General features: G+C 34.1%; 1 protein-coding gene across 4 annotated transcripts in view; it reads left to right on the forward strand.

Moving 5' to 3' along the window:
• Positions 1-17,908, forward strand: part of LOC143358214 (uncharacterized) — a 202,128-nt gene extending 184,220 nt beyond the window's left edge. For all 4 annotated transcript variants that reach the window (XM_076795180.1, XM_076795178.1, XM_076795179.1 and 1 more), the window contains 3 exons: positions 11,190-11,354; positions 13,982-14,239; positions 14,612-17,908. In XM_076795180.1, coding sequence (XP_076651295.1) covers positions 11,190-11,354; positions 13,982-14,239; positions 14,612-14,800 — 612 coding nt within the window. In that variant the 3' untranslated portion in view covers positions 14,801-17,908. The remainder of the gene's footprint in view (positions 1-11,189; positions 11,355-13,981; positions 14,240-14,611) is intronic.
• The last annotated feature ends 2,604 nt before the right edge of the window (positions 17,909-20,512 follow it).

Consider the following 20,512-nt stretch of genomic DNA (forward strand, 5'->3'; position numbering starts at 1 on the left):
AGAACGACAAAAGACAGATGACGATCGCTATAAACGGAATATGAAGTATAAAATGTATAAATTTCTTTCTTTTTTATGTATTATGGAACCATTATTCCATTGATAAAAATGCCCATTCCACGAAAATCATATCATCCTGAGGTGGAGATTTTAGAAGAATACTACTACTTAAAATTTTTTAAGCCTGTTATGTCCCAGGTAGAACCAGTTAAAAATTTTAGAGGAAGATAAAACGCAGGTTTCGAACCTACCTGCACACATCGGCTACGGTTCGGGAAATTGAGGATTATTTCAATAAATATTTACCCTTATTTTTGAGAAAAGCAGAAACAATCGATTTACTTTAAAGATAATCAGTGTTTTTGAGTCAACCATTACAAAATTGATTTTACAGGTTTTACTATATTTAAACACATATGCGAGAGTTCATATTACAAATAATAATAATGATAAGAAGAAGAAAAATAAGAATAATAACAAATATTACCGTTGAACAGGTCTTAGCAGCTACTTTACAAACACTTGAACAAAATACTTAATACTTTACAATATACCTACTTGACGTTTATCTTGCGAATGATTTATTCGAAAAGGACTGCTGATGAGGAGCTGGCCCCCCTTTTATAGGCTGGTCAATCCATTGTTTTCCAAAACTGCTGGCTCAGGAGTTTTACCTTACATCCTTTTATCTTCTCGTTTTCTCCTGATTAGTTTACTCAATATTAATAGATGTGACATGATATTAACTCTATACTGATATATGTATAATACGTGTGCAGAACAATAAGTACAGAATTGGAACGATATGTTAAAAATGTTATTTCTCCTCGGTCTTTCATGAAGTCGTTTTTTCAGAAAGAAGCATTGGAAAATGAAGTGTCGAAATAACTGCGACATACAAAAATCCAATAAATTATGGTGAGCGTAAAAATAAAATATAGACTGACAGGAGATCAGTTTTCAGTCGGAAAAAGAATGACTACACCGATACTGTTCGTTTCCGTTAGACAATACATTTAAACTAAACGCCGAGGATATATTTAACCAGACCAAGGAAATTCTTATAAAACAATTCGCTGAAAATAAAAATATTGTTACGTGGGTGACCTTTCTCTTTAAGCATTACTATAAGAAAAGAGAAGCTTTTCAGAAATAAAACGTACTCCCTTCATGATCTTTCAATATCGATACCTTCGGCCAATATTCGTAACAATATGTTTTTCACGTTTATTCAGTGCCACAACCTTTACATGTTTACAGTGTTTACTCGATATACATATGTCCAAAACACGGGTCTAGCCTGGGACATATATTGGCCAGGAGATACTATTCTCTGATCCACTCCGAACGCAGAAAAGGACAATAGTGAAAATAGGAAATAATGAAAAATAAGGAAGTTTTGTTACTGGATTAGTAGTGGTCTCCTGGTACTCACGCCGATATACATTAGGGTGGACCTTAGTTGCTCTTGTGCAAAATTTTTTTTTAATTCATTTGATGCGACCCTTGCAATCTGTTCTACTCGGTAAAAAACTAATTCCCTCCAAATTTCAAGTCGATCGGACAAAGGGAAGACGTGTCGCAACGAGTTTGTTTATGCAAAAAATTTTAATTTTGCGAAAAATGAAAAAGTACACATTTTCTCAATCCCACTGGTCATTAAACACTATTTTAATGTAATATTCTTATTATATCAAAGCAAAAATTAAATTGTTTAATGAATTTGTTTAAGCAAAATTTTTAATATTTATTTTTTAAATATAAAATTTGATCTCACATTAATATAAGGAAAAGTGGAAAAAGACAGTTAAATACTTATAATTGAATATTTTGTTTATAGGCCTAATTATAATAAGAGTATAAATAATTTTTAAAAATCTGTACTTAATGTTGTTTTATCAATTTTTGGGTATTTTTCCCTATAATCGGTTACAATTTGTAATATGAATTGTTTTTCTTCTTCGTTTTTGCATAACGTTAAATTATAATCTTTCATTAATTTTACTGCTCTTTCTGCAACGTCATTCACAACTTCTAATTTTGTTATAATACCTATCGCTTCGATATAATTATTATTAGTTTCCCATAGTGCTGGATCAATTAAAAGAAAATCTGAATTTATATTGAACCGTTTGAAAAAATTATTTGATTCAGATGATACGAAATGTTGTATTTCCAAATTCGCAAGATTTTTAATTTCTATAGTCGTTGTCATGTATCTCTTATAATTATTATTATTGTTTACATTTTGTAGTGCTTGCACCATCGATCTTTTTGTTTCTACTGAAACTTTTTTATCAAAAAACGATAGCGCCGCATTCTCCGGTGACAAGTACCATAAATGGTTCACAATTTTTTTTAATGCCACATCGCTTATTTCTTCGTTAACATTTTTGTAATGAATTATATTTTTGATGAATTCTAGATCTACACGTGGCGCCATAGCAGCTATTGGGGTCAAAATCCACGGCTCAATATAAATGTTAATTAGAAATACACATGTATCTCTAATGCTACTATACTCTTCCTGGTTGAGAGGAAATTCGTTTCGAAAAATAAATATTTTTAAAGTGTATATTATTTTAGCCATCCACCTCGCATGGTGAAATGCGCCAGGCATTTTGAATGAAATGCCACCCAAAGGAATCCCCCCAAGAAAAATTATTGCTAATTCTAAAAGTTCTTTGTAGTCATCTCTTGGGTGACTCATTTTTGTGTAATTTTTAAAAATTTCGATTTTTTTTGTATATCATTAATATGTTTCAGAACGTAATCGTCGTGCGTTCCCGGGATGTAATTATTTTTATTAATTTCAGGCCAACTATTTTGAAATTTTTTAAAAAGTTGAATATTCGGGCCTGTTGGCGACCGTTTGGCGCGCTCATAGCTCTACTCCGTAATGTAATAAACCAAAATATTGACAATATTGTTGAAACTTTCAAGTAAAATTTGAGTTGCATGTAAAATTAAAGGGAAATTACTGAAATTTTCAAACTTCAAACCGATTGCGACACCCTTTCCTGTTGTCCAATTGAGTTCTTCTTCTGCAGAACTTATTTTTTTTTGGATCTGGAACAGATCTAGGGGGTCGCATAAAAAAAATCAGATGGTCGAAAAATAAGGTCCACCCTAATATACATACTCGACTCGTATTATGTTACACTCCTCGGCGACCTAGGTCTCTCGAGCTTCAGGACCCCTCACGGGGTATACCCCTCGGTTGTGGGGATAGTTCCGGGACATGTATCGGCCTAGGCATTTGAGACATATATAGAATAAACACTATATTTATAATTTCAGAAAAAATTTCGCAAAAATTGTAGTTGACGATGTAGTTCACGATTCTTGAATTATTCATCTAAATTATAAAACTCTACGTATACTATACAGCGTGAGGCACTTATAATTGCCATCTAGAACAACTCCGAAAATATGACGGTATTAGAAAAGTTCTCGAAACAAAAGTTGGGACAACAGGGGCCGTAGTATGGTGTGAATCTTTTGTTGCTAGGTGGAGTCGCTTCAGAAATATGAAGGTTGCCTTTGTTTTTGTTTTTAGATAGAATGCTATGTTTTGGTACTTGTTTTCTGATAGCGGCTATTGAGACGAATCCAATGAGGTGCAACATTGAGGTCTTTGAAGATCGAGGAAGGTTACTTATGACAAAACAGACGAAACAAACTTACATTTACAGAAGGTGTTCAAAGTGGTGTCAAATTTTTACATCATGTTGGATGAAACAGTACCGTCGACAGATGATCCTAAACTCTGCAGTAGCTTTGGTTTTGCAAATTGACTCATTCGTGTGGATTCGTAGACCAGTGATCGACAACGAGCATGCTGACAAAGAAACTATGCGCACTCTTCAGAAAGTTTACGCGTGGTGGCCTAGATACGAATGTCATTACGAAAATATACGTTCGGCGTCGAAAACGTTTGCCCCAGAATGTGTGGTTATTAGTGAAAATACACGTTCAAAATTTCGTGGGCCTCCTCGCGAGCATAAATTATACGGTATCGAAAGCACGATTCCGCTTGAAAAATACGCTCCGTTGATAATCAGACAGCTTCTTGGCGAGTAAAAAAAACGCGATCAAATTCGCGAAACATTTCGACACCCGATAGTAACATCACGATGTCATAAATATATTTGTCTTTGTGTTATTTCCTTTTGGAGATCTCAAGGTCACCTTCATTTTTTTCAAACGGAACTACCCCCTTTTAAACACCTAAACCATTATAGTCCCTTTTATTAGGAATTCAGTGACTATCAATTACTCAAGGTCATTTAAAGTCACAGACAGAGGAAACGTATAAGATTTGAAAAGATTATTTTTGTGGGCTATGCTAAAAGATAGCGTATAGATGACTGCTTCAATAACAGCCATAATTTCGAACATTTACAAAATACAGGTATTTTGCTCTCGTATTTTAAATCTTATACGTTTCCTCTGTGTGTGACCTTGAATCACCTTGAGCAATCATATTCACTGAAGTCCTAATGAAAGGGACTATCGTCATAGGTGTTTAAAAAAGGATGGCCTGGGTTAGGTATTCTGCTCTCATATTTTATAGTCATACTTGTTGTCCACCCCACTTCTATTATTTACAACTTACAGTATAGAAGTGAAGTGGACAGCTATTACAACTTCAATTATATTCTATTGAAAAACCGATTATAGACATTAAGTCGAGAACAGTGCGCGAATAAATGCGAGACACTATGCAAACAGGTGACATACGCTTCGCGAATTGTTTGTGAATGCCATTGGAGACACACCTTAACGCTTTGACTGCCGTGTCACCCATATTTAGGTGTTAGAGTTATTTGCTTAGGCTTGAGAATTATTTTTTATGCTGCTACATAGTTCTAGTATACTGAAGCTTACGATCTGCAAAATACAAAAGAGTTGAAAAATTAGTTGATATAAATCTTCACTTCTTAGTTTTTGTTTTAGTAAATAAATTGCTTTTTATCTCATTTTTGTGATCGCTGAATCAGCAGCCAATGCATTAAAGGGGCATTAGTCTGTCTTTTTAATAAGAAATATTGATTTTTCAACTTCTTTTTATAAAAAAGAACAAGTGAGACTAAGTAATCTGTATCTTTTGTATGTTTTTTTATTATACTTCTATCATATTACCCAAGTTTTTTCAATGTCATTTACTCAAAAATACAGTTTTTATCGCCTGTGAACTAGGTCGCTCTGCGAAATTGCTTCACTGAGAGAGGCCACGATATTTGTCCCCAGTTTATCAGACACCAAAAATCTCAATTAACTTTTATTATACACACATATAGTCGGCATTCGACCTGCAATCAACAAAACAAAAAAATTTGTAGAGGAATGATTGCTGAAATCCGAATGTCCGATTTTTACAATTTACTTGATCTTGTAATAGTTAAACAAAAAATATACGAGTTATCGTGTTGTCTAAAGAACTACTTCTGAACGTACAATTAAAATTTCATGTTGATCGGATCAATACCTTTTTCTGAATTTTGCCAACTAGCTCCACAAAAAAACGCACCTATTTTCACGATACGCTACTGTTTCCTGAGCTGCGTCAACATAATTATTACGTTGTCCAGAAAGTTTCTTTCACAATGCGCACGTTTAATATTTTTAAATAACCCGCGAGCATATATGCAGAATGCGATCATGTGTTCGTTAATATGTTCGTTATTTCCGAAGCTTCCCCTTAAATATCGAGTAGCCACTATACTTTGAAATTCTGCGAGACACTTTAAAGATATAATCTCTAAATGCGCTACTATTGATTGAAGTAAATATTTAATAACAGCTTTTTTATTTTGCAATGATTGAAATTGTAAAATACAAACGTAAATTATAATTAAAATCGCACTAAATCTAACTAAATTTAATCGTACATCATTGTATCTGCTAAATAAATCATTAGGTTTAAAGCATTAATAAACAAATAAATTCAATCGTGACATTTTTACGAAACTACACGTAGGTTACCAGCTGATCCTAATATTCGGTAGGTTTAGTGTTAACCCTTTAAGTGTTCTACTTAATTTTGAAGTGTGTAACTGTAGGCTTAATTCTTTTTAAGCATTGACGAACTAGAACACTCGATAAAAATGGGGTAAGTCGAATTTTATATTATTTCTTTGCATAATTTATATTTTAAAGATTCACGAATGTTATTTACAGAAATTTAAATTCGTTCAATTCGTAGACAAAGAAAAAATATTTTTATACCAAGTAATGAAGTATTTGGAACAGAAAAATTAGAAATTCAGAATGCAAAGAATGCACATTACACTTTCGGCAGTTGTACCTAAATACCTCGCCAAAAAAGCTACAGAACGTCTATTCGACAAAACTCATTAGATATATAATTCATATAATCACTTTTCACTTTTAAGCAGTGTATTTATATTTTACAGTATATTTCAAGCTTGGATATATCTACTTTTACAGCAAAAAATTCGAGAAAACACTTTTTCCAAAGAATAACAATTTTGACGGAACCAATGTCTAGACAGGCACATTAATTGGAGGCACAGAGGTCTGGACGAGCATATTAACTGGGGGCACAGCAATGTGTTCAAAGATTTTTAAAGGCACACTAATTGGGAGAAAAACCCTCCTTTTTATTTCAATTACATTATTGTGAAATATTAATATTTTTGAGAAAGATGTGCTAATAAAAAGAAAGAGTTTGAGAATCAATGTAAATTTTGTACAGTGTCAAAATTAAAATGAAATAATAAAATAATTAACCTGTTAGCTTAATGGCACAGTAATTGGGACAAGTATTATTCTAGTGACGAATACATTCGTTATTATCTAAAAAATGTCCATATTTTTATGACGAATACATATGCCCAACACGAACAGGGTCGAAAGGCTACGAAAAGATTGTTCTAGAATTGCTCTTAAAAAGGTCATTGTCCCTCCTGATGTTATCAACAAGTATCGACAATGATCGTTGTAGGAAGGGAATCGAATCCGTCATAACGAAATTCCTCCCCGGTTTACGTAAATTTTCATTTCGGTCGGTCCGATTTGGCGATTCCGGGGGCGAGAAAGACGCGTGCCGATGACGCACACTCCCCGATTGCTACGTAGAAGTGATCATCGTTTCCCGGCGTCTCCCTTTTTTGTTGAACGAACGCGTGGTCATCGGTACGATTTGGACAACGTTACTCATGAATGAGCCTACGGCCGGGCCGGGCCGGGCAGGGGCTACGGTTTTCTGCGTGCAGAACGAGATGCCTCCGCAGTTTGAACAGATCGAAAGAACGAGAGGGTGGGAAGAAGGGGTAAAGGAGGCACGTCATCGCATTTTAACTTGCGAATAATACTGGTGAACGTTCGTCCGCCGACATCAGTTCTTCACTGTCGTTCATCCTGTTTCGCGTGTCGCACAGGAAGAGGCTCCCTATCCAGGTGCCTTGGTATTCGAAGTCGAGGAACGCTTGGACTGCGCGCCGGGGAAACCTGCGACAATAGACAATAGGAGGGCTATTAGACAATAGAGGAATATCAGATATTCTACTTACCGTTTGATATAAAAAGATTTCCTTCGAGCACCTCGTAGCTCTCCTAATACCTCGTTTTTCTCTTTGGTTTCTTGGTTGTACCATCGTTGTAGAGGTTTTTTGCTAAATCGTTGGAATGTCTCTAATGTGGATTAGTTACATGAAGAATAAAACTAAAAAGAAGCACGTTCGTAGACGAAGAGTAAGTGACGTTTCTTGTTTTTTCTTTTTTTTTTTTTTATAACTCTACATCCCGCAGATAATTTTTCTCTTTTCATGAACGTTCGTTACGATTATTTTGGAATGCAATATCCTGTTTTGCGTTTTGTTCTATCGATTTTGACGTCGTTTCGTGGCATGCTCGAAGAATCAAATTTTTCGAATATTGTGTGTAGTTTCAATGCGATGCAAGGAACGGGACGATTCGATTGTTTCGTTAAAAGTTATTAGGAAAATAAACAATGGTGGCACTGAAGATTGTTGAAATTTCTAAAAATAGTAATAGACGCTTGAAATCGCCCTTAACGGAAACATAATGCAGTTGTATTTTTAGATTACAAACAACAATGGCGTTCCGCTGTGTTTAGAATCTTCCAGTGTTACAGTTTTATCAGCTGTGCAAATGAGTAGCTCATTATTTTCCGAAGATAGCAGTCTAATTTGACCTCAATATCTCTTCATTCCTGTATACTTTAATAACAAATACGTACAGAGTTGTCTGACGTGGCCAACATTATTAATCACAGTATTAAATCAAATGTCTTCGAGTTTTCTGAACAATATGACATTACAAAAAAATAATTAATCACTCGAACTAATTACTAAAGACTTTGAAGTTTCCTTCGCTATTCGAAGATTCATATTCATAAACGAAGAACGAACATTCACATTCATGAATGAAGTATCGTTTCACGACTGTAAGAAATTTAAAGTAGCTTTATCGAAACATGCATGTGTTACAGAAGACACGGATTTGAACTGAAATTCTAATTTATTTGAAATCTTTAAGAAATAGGGTAAGGGACCCAATTTCTGCGGGGGTACCAATTACTGTGCCTATGTTAATTATACTTATTTTTAAAGCATAATGAATATTAAGAAAGAAATATTAAATTTTTTCATTCAAATCAGTTAATATACATGTTATATGTATTTCTCTTTTTACATATTCATTATGCTTTAAAAATAAGTATAATGAATATAGGCACAGTTATTGACATCCCCACAGTAATTGGGTCCCTTACCCTACATGTTAACATTGTACATATAAATTCTGAATCTGAAAGTGAAGCTTTCCTCTTGTTCTTGACTTTTGTGCGTGTCGCACAAAACTAAAAATACGGCACATAAAAGAAAAATTGTAACGTCTATTCGGAAACTAAATACCGTACTGTAAATACAATTGTTATCGTTTTTCCAACGAAAGAAAATTTATCGCGACAATGAATAACTCAAAACTGGAAAGATCTCCGTGAAATACGTGACGAAACAAAAAGTTCGGTTGAAATATAGATTCAGCGTGGAATCAATGAATATTTCGTCCCATTTCGTGTGTATTCTTTTCCACGGAGCGTGACGCCTTTAATCGGTCGGTCTTGGAGGGACGAACAAAAAGCTTCGAAGCCTTTTAAATGAATGAGAGAACGAAGACAAAAGACGGATCGCTGTTCTCACCCACGCGGCCCTCGTCTCCTGCTTCATTGCGTAAATTTTTCTCGTTAACTGTGCTTAACAGTGTGCTGCAGACCGGAGAACCAGCGGCAGTTTGAGTTATTTCTAGCAATCCATTAATTCCCACCGTTTTGCGCTGCAAAATGGAAATCCATGAGACAAATAGCAATCGAAGTCTATGAGTATTTCTTACTTGTGCTTTTTAAATATTTAAAAATATACAGGGTAAGAGACCCAATTACTTTTGGGGTTGTCAATTAATGTACTTATATTAATCATGCTTATTTTTAAACCATAACGAATATTAAAAAAGAGTAATATATTAGCTGATTTTAACGGAAAAAATTTAATATCTCTTTTTTAATATTGATTAGGCTTTAAAAAGAAGTATAATTAATATAGGCGCAGGAATTGGTACCCCCACAATAATTGGGAGGTCATGTGATAACGAACTACGTTCTGGAAGTTTATAAAAATATTGTGATATCGATGTTAATTCAAAAGAAATAAATTCGCTCTGAAAGTACCATCGAATATCAAGATACGATTAAATAATTAATGAAATCGATTAAATATTTTTTTAAATTTTAAATAATTTTATGCGATCATGGATGCTGATGATAATAATATTTTTTATTTCTCTATAATGATTCAGTATGATTTCTACTACATGTTTAGGACTTGCATAGAGTAATTGCTTTGGGAACATTGAGAAGAGCTTGAAAAACAACACAAACCTGATTGGGGACCATAGTTAAAAATTGCCAATCAAAGAAACGGTATTACAAATATTGTGAGAGTTGGTACTTAATAATTAATTACTAAAAATGAGTTTCGACAAACTATTAACAAAACGTCATTTTACTAAAAAAAAAAAAAATTGAGATTTTATTAAAATAAATATAATACAATACCGAATATATAATACAATATATTTCAAGTTTGTTTACCCAGATTATGTAAGCTACTATCGTCACAGATGATGAACTTCATGTTTGAAAAAATATATTCATTTCAAATAAAATCTTAACCAGTTAGTTATTTTTTATGAGTATACTCGTCATGAAGAAATGGCAATATTTTGTATTGTGACCAGTATACTCGTCAAAACAGTTTACAAAGAGGTCGTAACAGCTAACTGGTTAAACATGAGTAGAAAAGCATATATTTTCTTCATTAAATTTTGTGACACCCTACCATTAGTAAGAAATTTGCATTCTACGTTTTGATTAAAAATGTACATTTTGTATTTTCGTTTTTGTGCAGTATCGGTAGATTAATATTATCTTTGTCGATTGGTACGATTTTTTTTAAACAGAACGCGTAAACAGGTGCGGCTCCCAACTCTTCGTACATTCGGATTTATAAATATAGCCATAGCTTAGAGGCGAATATATGCAACTCTGCTCGTTTTGTTCGGGTCACGTTAGAAACAATCTGTGCACACTTTCGAAGAATATCTTTTACAATATCTATCGAAATAATGATCAATATATTCAAAACGGTAATGTTACACTTTATAAACGAGTTGCAATATTTTGTGTATTTTTCAACATCAGCTAAGTTTCGTCCAAGTATCTGGTGTCATAACAGTAAAACGTGTCAAAATTGTGGTGTCATCGCGCAGTGCCGAATCGACTGAAACTTACCGTATTTTTAAAATATAACAATTGTCACCTGTGATAATTGAATAATGCTTTTATAATTTCCACAAATTTAAATATTTTAACCTAAATCTTTGCGCGTCGATCATAGATCAAGTTAAGTTAATTTTTCCGACAATCTTATTTGTGAATAAGTTAAATCAATTCCTTACAAAATTATGAAAAACTCTTCACATGAAAGGTGTAATATGGTAAATCAGCAAAAAAGTATTTCATTTAAATATGAATTAGCAGAGTAGTAACAATGAGACCTATTAAATGTTTAGAATCGTTCACGATGTTGCGTTTCGGTGTAATATGTTTCCATTTAAAACTTGCGACTTGTTTGTTCTCGCAGATGAGAGACGATCGAAGAACATCGATGGAAGGCGAGAGACTCAGCAATAACAGCGGAGGAATAATCGACGGAAACGGAAGTCGTCCTCTTTCACAGACTTCCAGTGAGATGGACACCCTTGGACCACTGCAACCAGTCAAACATCGCGAAAAGGCAAAACTGCAGGTATATTAACCTGTCCTTTTATTTAATTTACTGACCAGTGAATGAACACCTCCAAGTGAATAAATATAATTCGTATTAAACGCAAAAAATAACATTTACGATGTTATCATGATAAAAAGATGAGCCAATTTGCATGTTGAAATATTAAGAACACAATTAAATCAAAACACAAACTTAGGTGCTCTTAACCAACATAATATACAATAATATAATTAATGAACTGCGTATTATAATTTCAACTACACATTTAACAACGTCGTTTCTAGTTCTTGTGAGATAACTGTAGAAGCCATTTTTCTTTTCTTCATCCCACGAAAAAATTAGTTAAAGTCGCGTTTCCGATTTAAATTATAGTAAATAGCGTAAACTTTCAATAAGTAAAATGAAAATCATGTAAATATCTTCAAATAAAGTATTGCATGAGTAATAAAACTCTCTTATTAATTTTTCAACGACAGATTCTCTTATCTCGAACAAATAATTACAAAATTAGAAAATGTGAAGGTTATTAAGAGTATATTATGTGCAAGATATTTATAACTAGCTATTTATATTCTAAAAAATCATCAAGCATTAAAGATCATGATGAGCACAAGCTTCAAGGTAGTTTCTACATCATTGATCAGAGATGACGCGTCAAGGCCGTTACAGCATGCCAATAGATTTTCCAATCTACGATTGCCATGGACATAATAATGGAAAGGTGTCATTGCAAAAGCAGTTTACATAACGGTGCAACATATTTAACTCATATAAAAGACGATATGCAAAATACTTATGAGATAACCCAAGTATATTCGTAGCACTATGGATCTGACATCCATTTTGCACAAAATTTTTCTTAGCAGATCTCATGGATAAGTGAGGAATAGCCCAAAGTGCGCATCTTACGAAATCTCTCAAGGACTGTAGGACTTGCTCAGCTATAATAGCAAAATCAAATTCTTCAAGGATATATAAATTTTTGTACTTTACATATTTCTTATATAAATTTCTTACGTTTTTTGAGGTATACAGAATTTTTAAACTCACTATTTCCAAAGAAGACATCGACCAAGTTTAACGAAAAATTAGAAAAGTAGATTAAGCAAAGTTTGTTTATGATTTATGATGGAAAGAATGAAGAAATGTTGAACATGAAACAATGTTTTGAATAGCATAATTATTGTATTACTATGAATTTTGTAGTTTATCAAAAAAGAATTTTTTGTTTATATCTTGCAATGGTAATACCAGTATATACATAGAGGGGCCGCCAAAATGGTTACGGCTGAATATCTCCGGACAAACTTCTAACTAAATAATACATGAAATGAATTTTGCCGAATTATTTTTACAAAATTTCAGGATCTGAATATTGTTTTCAGAAAACTTCCCATCACCTGAGTCCATAACCATCTCATGCATCTTGCCTCAAGAGCCTCAATGCTCATTCTTCCAATTGTCTCAATTAATATGCGATTAGTGATATTGTAATATCATTATGTATTTGAAGTACAATATACTTGTACTCGGTGAATTAGAAACCATCTCCAACTTGACAAAAGTATATACATATGTACATATGTAAGTGATCATGGAATAAAAGTGGTATAAAATAATATACAAATAGTAAATAATGTGCAAGATTCAGTATACAAATATAATGTTAATTTAATTTTTAAATTTTTCTTCAGAACGAAGAACATCGAGCTTCTTCGAACGGAAACTCGTATTATTCGCAGTTATCGACTCTCGTGACCGGAATACACATCTTAAGTGCCCCAATTTAAAAAATTTTTTAAAATTATGTTAACAACGATAACAAGATGCTACAACTGTAAAAATATGAACGTAATATCTCATAACTTCTACAAGAAATCGGCATTTCAACTTTTTTTTATTTTTTAAAATTCGGTTTCGAAGCTGAAAATTCTGAAAAACTTCGTAGATGTGCATTCTAATAGCTAAAATATGCCTGATTTTTCCAGAATTTGCAATTGAAGAGGATACGAGAAATTATGGAAAAACCTGACTTTCTTTGTGACCCCATTACTACCCCCATATCGACAGCTATCGATAAGCTATCGAATGGCCTATTGCAAGTTCGATTTGGTTTGGGGGTACTTTTGACCTCCTTAACTGGCTACACCTTTAAGTGTTCAAACACTTTTTTGTTTCCACCGCACCAAAATTGCAAAATGCTCTTCACCTAGCATGTACTTCGTCAAATGGACACCTGTCGACATTTCATCAACAGATCCTCTGTACGAAAGTCTTAGAACACATTCTAACTATAAAAATAAACGTTTCTCCTTGGTCTGTCTAAATTCAAAGAACATGGTACGCCCACCGAGTAGAGTTCTTTCATTTGAACGGATGAATAGCATGCAAAAAGCAACACGATTGGTCAAGTAAAAACTAGCTGGCACTCGAAACGCACTTTAAACCAGCAACAACAGGATCGCATCTTTGTGTCGGCAGGTGTTCCTATTGAATCCATCCAATTCTATTTTCACGTTACACGACCCGTACGCTAACTACATAATAGGGGAACGGGTGACGAATGACAGGCTCTACAGGGTTACCATCTAACCGGACACTTCGTTTCACGGCTTGTAAATTCGATGATTTATGAACCTGTGCAGAGGCCGCTCACGAGATACCTCCCCATCAAGTCGGAGTTTCTAGACCTGAGGCATCACATCGAGACAGCAGGGCACCAGCTACCCCTGATACACGATGTCACGGTCGACACGACCAGTTGCAGCGGTTACTTATCGAAGATGAGCAAGAAATTCCACCATTGGAACAAACGGTGGTTTGTCTTTGATCGGAAAAGGAAGACCCTGTCATACTACAGCGACAGCTCCTCCAGAAAAGCACGGGGAGTAATTTACTTCCAGGTAGGATAGTGTTTTCTCCAGATACGATAGTGTTGTCCTCCCCCAAATCAAATATCAGCAACTATTACTAACTCCTTGTCTTAAAATGACGTATCGAAGAAGTCATGAGGGTAATTGTTTACAATAACCGCTAGGCTTCTTCACTGATTTCAATGACCTTGGAATACATTATTGAGATCATTATTCTGAAACTTTTTTCTATACCTGTTACCGCCGGACGACCTTGATTTGCGAGATATTTGCGAAAAACTGTTGGGATAACTATAACAAAATCTACCTTTTTCCAATGACTAAATTTCCCCTTTAGGACAGACCCTAAAAATTTGTATATCAATAATAAACAAAAATGGTTAATATTTTCTTCTATTTCAGTCGATCGAAGAGGTTTATGTGGACCACATGAACACCGTACGGTCGCCACAGCCGTCGCTAACTTTCATCATTAAAACGTCGTCCAGACTATATCATTTGATGGCTCCAAGTGCAGAAGCTATGCGGGTCTGGGTGGATGTCGTGTTCACCGGCGCTGAGGGATATCATGAATTTGATCACGGCATGTGATGAGCTAAATATTCCCACGCCTCTGGTCAAGATTCGTGTTACAAGTTGAACGACGTAACATGTACTCTGAACCTGTTGTAGCCTGTAGGCTCAGAATTTGAGCTTCACGATCACTTTGAAACAAGGTCGATCTGGGATACTGTTGTCCCGTTTAAAGCTAAACAAGACGGGTCCTTCTGCATTGGTGCTCAACAACAGTATTCCTCGGATAAGTAGACGCCAAATTGGAAGGAAGAGAGAATTCATATTCCAAGAAATGTTTCACGACTTATTTCGATATTCGAAATAGATTGAAAAAAACGACAAATTCGGGGGGGGGTGATGAAATGCGTGGTCCTAATTCACAGAGTATTAAAATTATTTAGACAGCCGCAAACATTAAAGCAATAACATTAATGTATGAAACATAAGCATTGGGAAGAACGAGAACAATCATGTGTTTTGACGTGGAGAAACATTTTGTACATCAAGTCCGAGGATGAATGTTGATGCAAGATGATGATGCAAAATGATGATGATGACGACGATGATAATGACGACGACGACGATGATGATGATGCAGATGATCGAATAATCCAAGCAGAGTTTCGATTATTCGTGGCAAGGTGTTTGTGTATAAGGGCATTAATTGTACGTCATGCGGAAAGTATTATTCATTCGAGTGCAGACTAATCACGACGTTATTCTATTTAAACGAGGGGGATTTTATAGGATTTACTGTTTAAAGTTCATAGACATTTTTAATCTAGTCTTCCAGCATAGATACCTTGATGAATACTTTTGAGAAAAAGATCCTCGACAATAGTAGACAACGTGTGTTCTGAAGCGAATCAGAGTCAGGCGTCCCTGAAAAACTGTACATACATACCATTTTACATTTTTTAGTGCAACTTCTTTAATGGATATATCGATACCTCGTGATACCAAGGATTTTACGAAATCTTCCATGCCTTTATATGCCCAAAGGAATTTTGTGACATACGGTACATACAATATCATTCAAAAATATTTCATCGTTTGCAGTTAGTTTAATACTTAATTTGTCACTAGAAAACTGAAGATTATTGTTTATCCAACAAATAATCAAATATTTTTAAGTGGTAACGTATTATATACACGATGTTCCCATTGATTCTTATCATTTATGTACATAACAGGTTGCTATATGACTCGAATGATAAGAATCGAATGAAACACGCTATACGTTTGATTCATGACTATAAGACATACACATACATATTGATCCAACCTTAGCCTACAATCAGGAAATTAAAATTAGATGTTCTTGCATGTATTTTTTATCAAAACAACTCAATTAATTTCCCAAGGAAAATCTGTTAACGTCGTGAACTTATTAATATGTATTGTATCATAAGAAAGTTCATTATACGTATTACAATAACAGATACAGATCTTTATCTGTGCAAGTCGATTATTAATATATAAATTAAAAATATTACCCGACAAATATGACTGGTCAATTTCAATAAAATATAATCATTTATAAATGATCGTTTTGTGGATGTACTACTAAACAGAGCAGTAAACTTTAATGGTAGTTTAAAGTTTACTAAAACTTCAATTTTGTTGAATTATGAGTTCGTAAACAGATGTTGCAGTATTCGCATGAAAATGTTGACGACATAAAATTCGATAAAATTGCCCAGTAAGCAAAATGCCGGTAAATGGGTCCAACATTTGCGCAACACGACCGCGATTGGTCTACCCATCTGTTTCCGCAACTAAGCGCGATACTGGAAGTAGAGCCTGCTAGCAGCAGATTTTTATCAAATGCCACCATCTAGCAACGACTTTAGTGACTTGCTAGTCAATCTACAATTTCTACACTTTCAATTTCTGCAATTGAGGGCGCGCATATAGAATTATACATTTAAATGTGCTCTATGTTTAAAAAGCACAAAAACGACTATTTTAATTATAATACACTAATTACAATTTAAATACATTTCTGTTTTCTCTATAAGATAATGAAAAATAGTCGCTTCTAGTGCTCTTTAAACATTTAAATGTATAAGCGCGCCCTCTATTGTAACTAAAATGACAAGAGTTGCAGATACTAAAATCGTCGCTAGATAGTGTAATAGATATTTAATGGGATGGAGGGCGCTGTACCAACCGTCTATCTCGATCGATAACAAAACAAACTGACCAACTCTGCTGATTTTCTACCATTGCCTGGTTTGGCTGACTGGGTACTTACTGCTGCTTACTGGTTATGATTATAGTAAAGATACCGCGATATACACTATTCCCTCCCTATAAGCGCGCGTTATTAACAATCATATCTGGGTTGCTAGCAAAAGTGCCTAGTATATTGTTAACCTATAAAATGTTCAAGCCCTTTTATGTTTACATTACCAGTTCCAAATGGCGCAAGTATAGAGAGGGCATAATGCATTACATAATTTGTAGCAGATGCGTTCGTGTAAATAATTACATAAACATAACAAATTTTTTATCCATCATGTTTTACGAACATTTATAATATTATGGCTGCCGAAATGTTATCTTCCAAATTTTTTCGATTGAACCAACTGTTAATTTTTAAAGATCATTAGGTTTGCAAAGACAAAAATTACGATGTTAATTTTTCACGAAGATCATGTATTTTACGATTGGATGTATCTCGCTAGGATTATTTTATATTATTAAATTAAAATAAATTATAAATTGTATTTCATACCGTGCGTATGTATTTTTGGATACATTTACAAAAGATATTAAAACGTTCTTCTTTGATAAACTATTCACCCTATTAACCAATGTATAAATATCCGAGTATTCTACAAGTACGTATCGTACAATAAAACGAAAATACCTATTTACAATAATGACTTTTATTAATATGTCTCATTATATTATTGTATCATTATCTATTTGTAATTCAGAAAACAAATTGTAATGAACTAATTATTATTTCATCTAATTATAACTTTCAGATAGCAGAACATTAGGCAATCACATACATATAAGGGCATAGTTGAGTCATTTTTCATTTTTCATTGTATGATATTGCATGCATCTTGATACTTCAGATTTTATTTTTTATTAATTTTGTTTTAAAAAATAGTAATATTACTTAATAAATTGTCTTTGCCGTCAGACGGTTAATAACAAAATCTTTCTTTATCCCTTAATCTGCAAACATTGTGGACCTAGTATAGTATTACTGGAGTAATATGTTAAAAGGAAATACATATAATTCACTTTAACACATAAGACGAAAAATTATTTTTCATACATATACAGGGTGGCCCACATAACTCTTAACAGCTCAATATCTCGAAAACTATGCCATCGATTTTAGAGTTCTTGATGTTAAATTGCATCGATCTGAAGGGCCTTTCTAATTACATAAGCGTGAAGTGGCGCCCCCTTTCCCTTTAAAGGGGCCGGGGTACCTTTATAATTTTAAATAGAACCCCCTTTAAAACGTTACATATTTAGATTCTACAGAAAAAAACAAGTAAATATTATCTGAAACTTTTTTTTGTCAGATGTTTCCATAATGAAATATAACACTTTGAAGTTTCGACTTGTAGGTATGTACTTACTTGAAGCGTTTGGAAATAGCGTTGTGGTATTATGTATACGCGCTCGAGTCCTTTGCTCATTCGTGAAGAAACATAAACAATAATATTTACAATTCTTGAGTTTGACTCAATTATCCATGAAAACATTCTCAGTTTAGAGCTGTCATTCAAGCAGTAACATTGTGATTATGGCCATTTTTGATTCAATTCAACGAATTTTGAAACGGCAAAAGTATCATCCATATCACATGACTTTATCACAAGAGCTTTCGATGGCAGATTACGATTACCGCGTAACATTTTGTGAGTGGCTGCAGGGTGTTGTAGAAAATTACTTTTTGTGCAAAATACTTTTTTCCGACGAGGCCACTTTTATGAATTCAGGGCATGTAAATAAACATAATCTGCATTATTGGGCCGTGGAAAACCCACATTGGATGCGATGTGTTCCCTTTCAACAGCGATGGTCTTTAAATGTTTGGTGGCATAATAGTAGATTTTGTGATTGGACCTTATTTTTTTTAAGAAACTGTAACATCTGCAAGTTATTGTGATTGCCTGCGCTTTTGGAAGATGTGCCACTGCACGTTAGAAGAGAAATGTGGTTCCAACAAGACGGCGCTCCTCCACAATTTGCAATCATCACCAAACAATTTTTGAATGAGAAGTTGTGGGGGACCTGATCAATGGCCTCCTCGATCCCCCGATCTAACACCATTAGATTTTTTCTTATGGGGATATTTAAAGGACAAAGTTAGGTTTGAACCGCCGCGCCGACGACAAAAGAGGATATGATACAAAGAATACATGACGCTTGCGCTTTCGTGACTCCCGAAATGTTAACAAATGTTAGAACAACTTTGATGTTTTGAGTAAATAAATGTTTACAAGCCCGTGGTGGACATTTTGAACATTTAATTTAAGGAACATTTTATTTCTTCACGAATAAGCAAAGGACTCAAGCGCGTATAATTCCATAACGCTATTTCCGAGCGCTTCGAGTACCTACAACTCGAAACTTCAAACTGTTATATCTCATCATGGAAGTATCTGACAAAGAAATGTTTCAGACAAAATTGACTTGTTTTTTCCTGTAGAATCTAAATATGTAACATTTCATAGGGGGTTCCATTTAAAATTACAAAGGTACCTCCCCTCCCCCGTTAAAGGGGAAGGGAGGCCACTTCACGTTTATGTAGTCAGAAAGGCCCTTCAGTTCCATGCAATTTAAGACTAAGAACTTTAAAATCGATGGCATAGTTTTCGAGATATTGAGCTGTTCAGAGTTATGTGGGCCACCCTGTATATAAAGACTGCCAGCCTTACGGGAGAATGTGTCGCTCGAAAAACACGGTGTTTTCTACCGCCCTCTAGGATAGATTTTGCCTGGAGTACGAAACAGAAGGCCAACGACGGTATCTCGTCGGTGCACAAGTCCACGAAGGAAATTCTCGTCGGTGAGAAGGTGAATCATCACCACAGACGAGGTATAGGAGTAGACCAATCACCATATGGGGTTTCGTGTCTCACATGTAAACAACTGGTTTTCTTACGCCCTCTACGCTGACGAACGATAAATATTGGAACTAGATCCACAAAAATGATCAAATCTGGTCAAATACAAATGATTGACGAGTTATGTACATATCTGATGTTATGACTATAGGTTCAAATTATATTTTTTTATTTGATGTCATTATGTTATATATCTACAATTATCTTTATCAATACAATATTAATAAATATAGATACTACGTTTCCAAATGATAGAAATACAATTTTCATAAACCTTGAACGTAAATAACAATTCTCCATACGTATAATTATTATTCGCATTTCTACAATTTTTTAACACTATTAATACGCAACCATTTTGAATATATTTTGTAACTGAACTTGAAAAAGAAATTAAATTGAAATTTACTATATATTTTCATGTATATTTCATTTAAAAAACTTAAACTTTAGCTTTAAAGAATCATCCAAAATATCAATTAATATTAGTTGTAAAATTCGAAAGAGTTAAGAATTAATAAATCAATAATTATGTAGTTGATCTTTTTTGCAAGATGTCAATCTATTTCACTACTGACTGAGAACGTAGTTGCATTATTTTCTTTCACGTTTGTAGTGAGAAAATAAACGACGAAGGCAACAG

This window comes from Halictus rubicundus, chromosome 10 (assembly GCF_050948215.1).
Source record: "Halictus rubicundus isolate RS-2024b chromosome 10, iyHalRubi1_principal, whole genome shotgun sequence".
Classification (NCBI taxonomy): domain Eukaryota; kingdom Metazoa; phylum Arthropoda; class Insecta; order Hymenoptera; family Halictidae; genus Halictus; species Halictus rubicundus.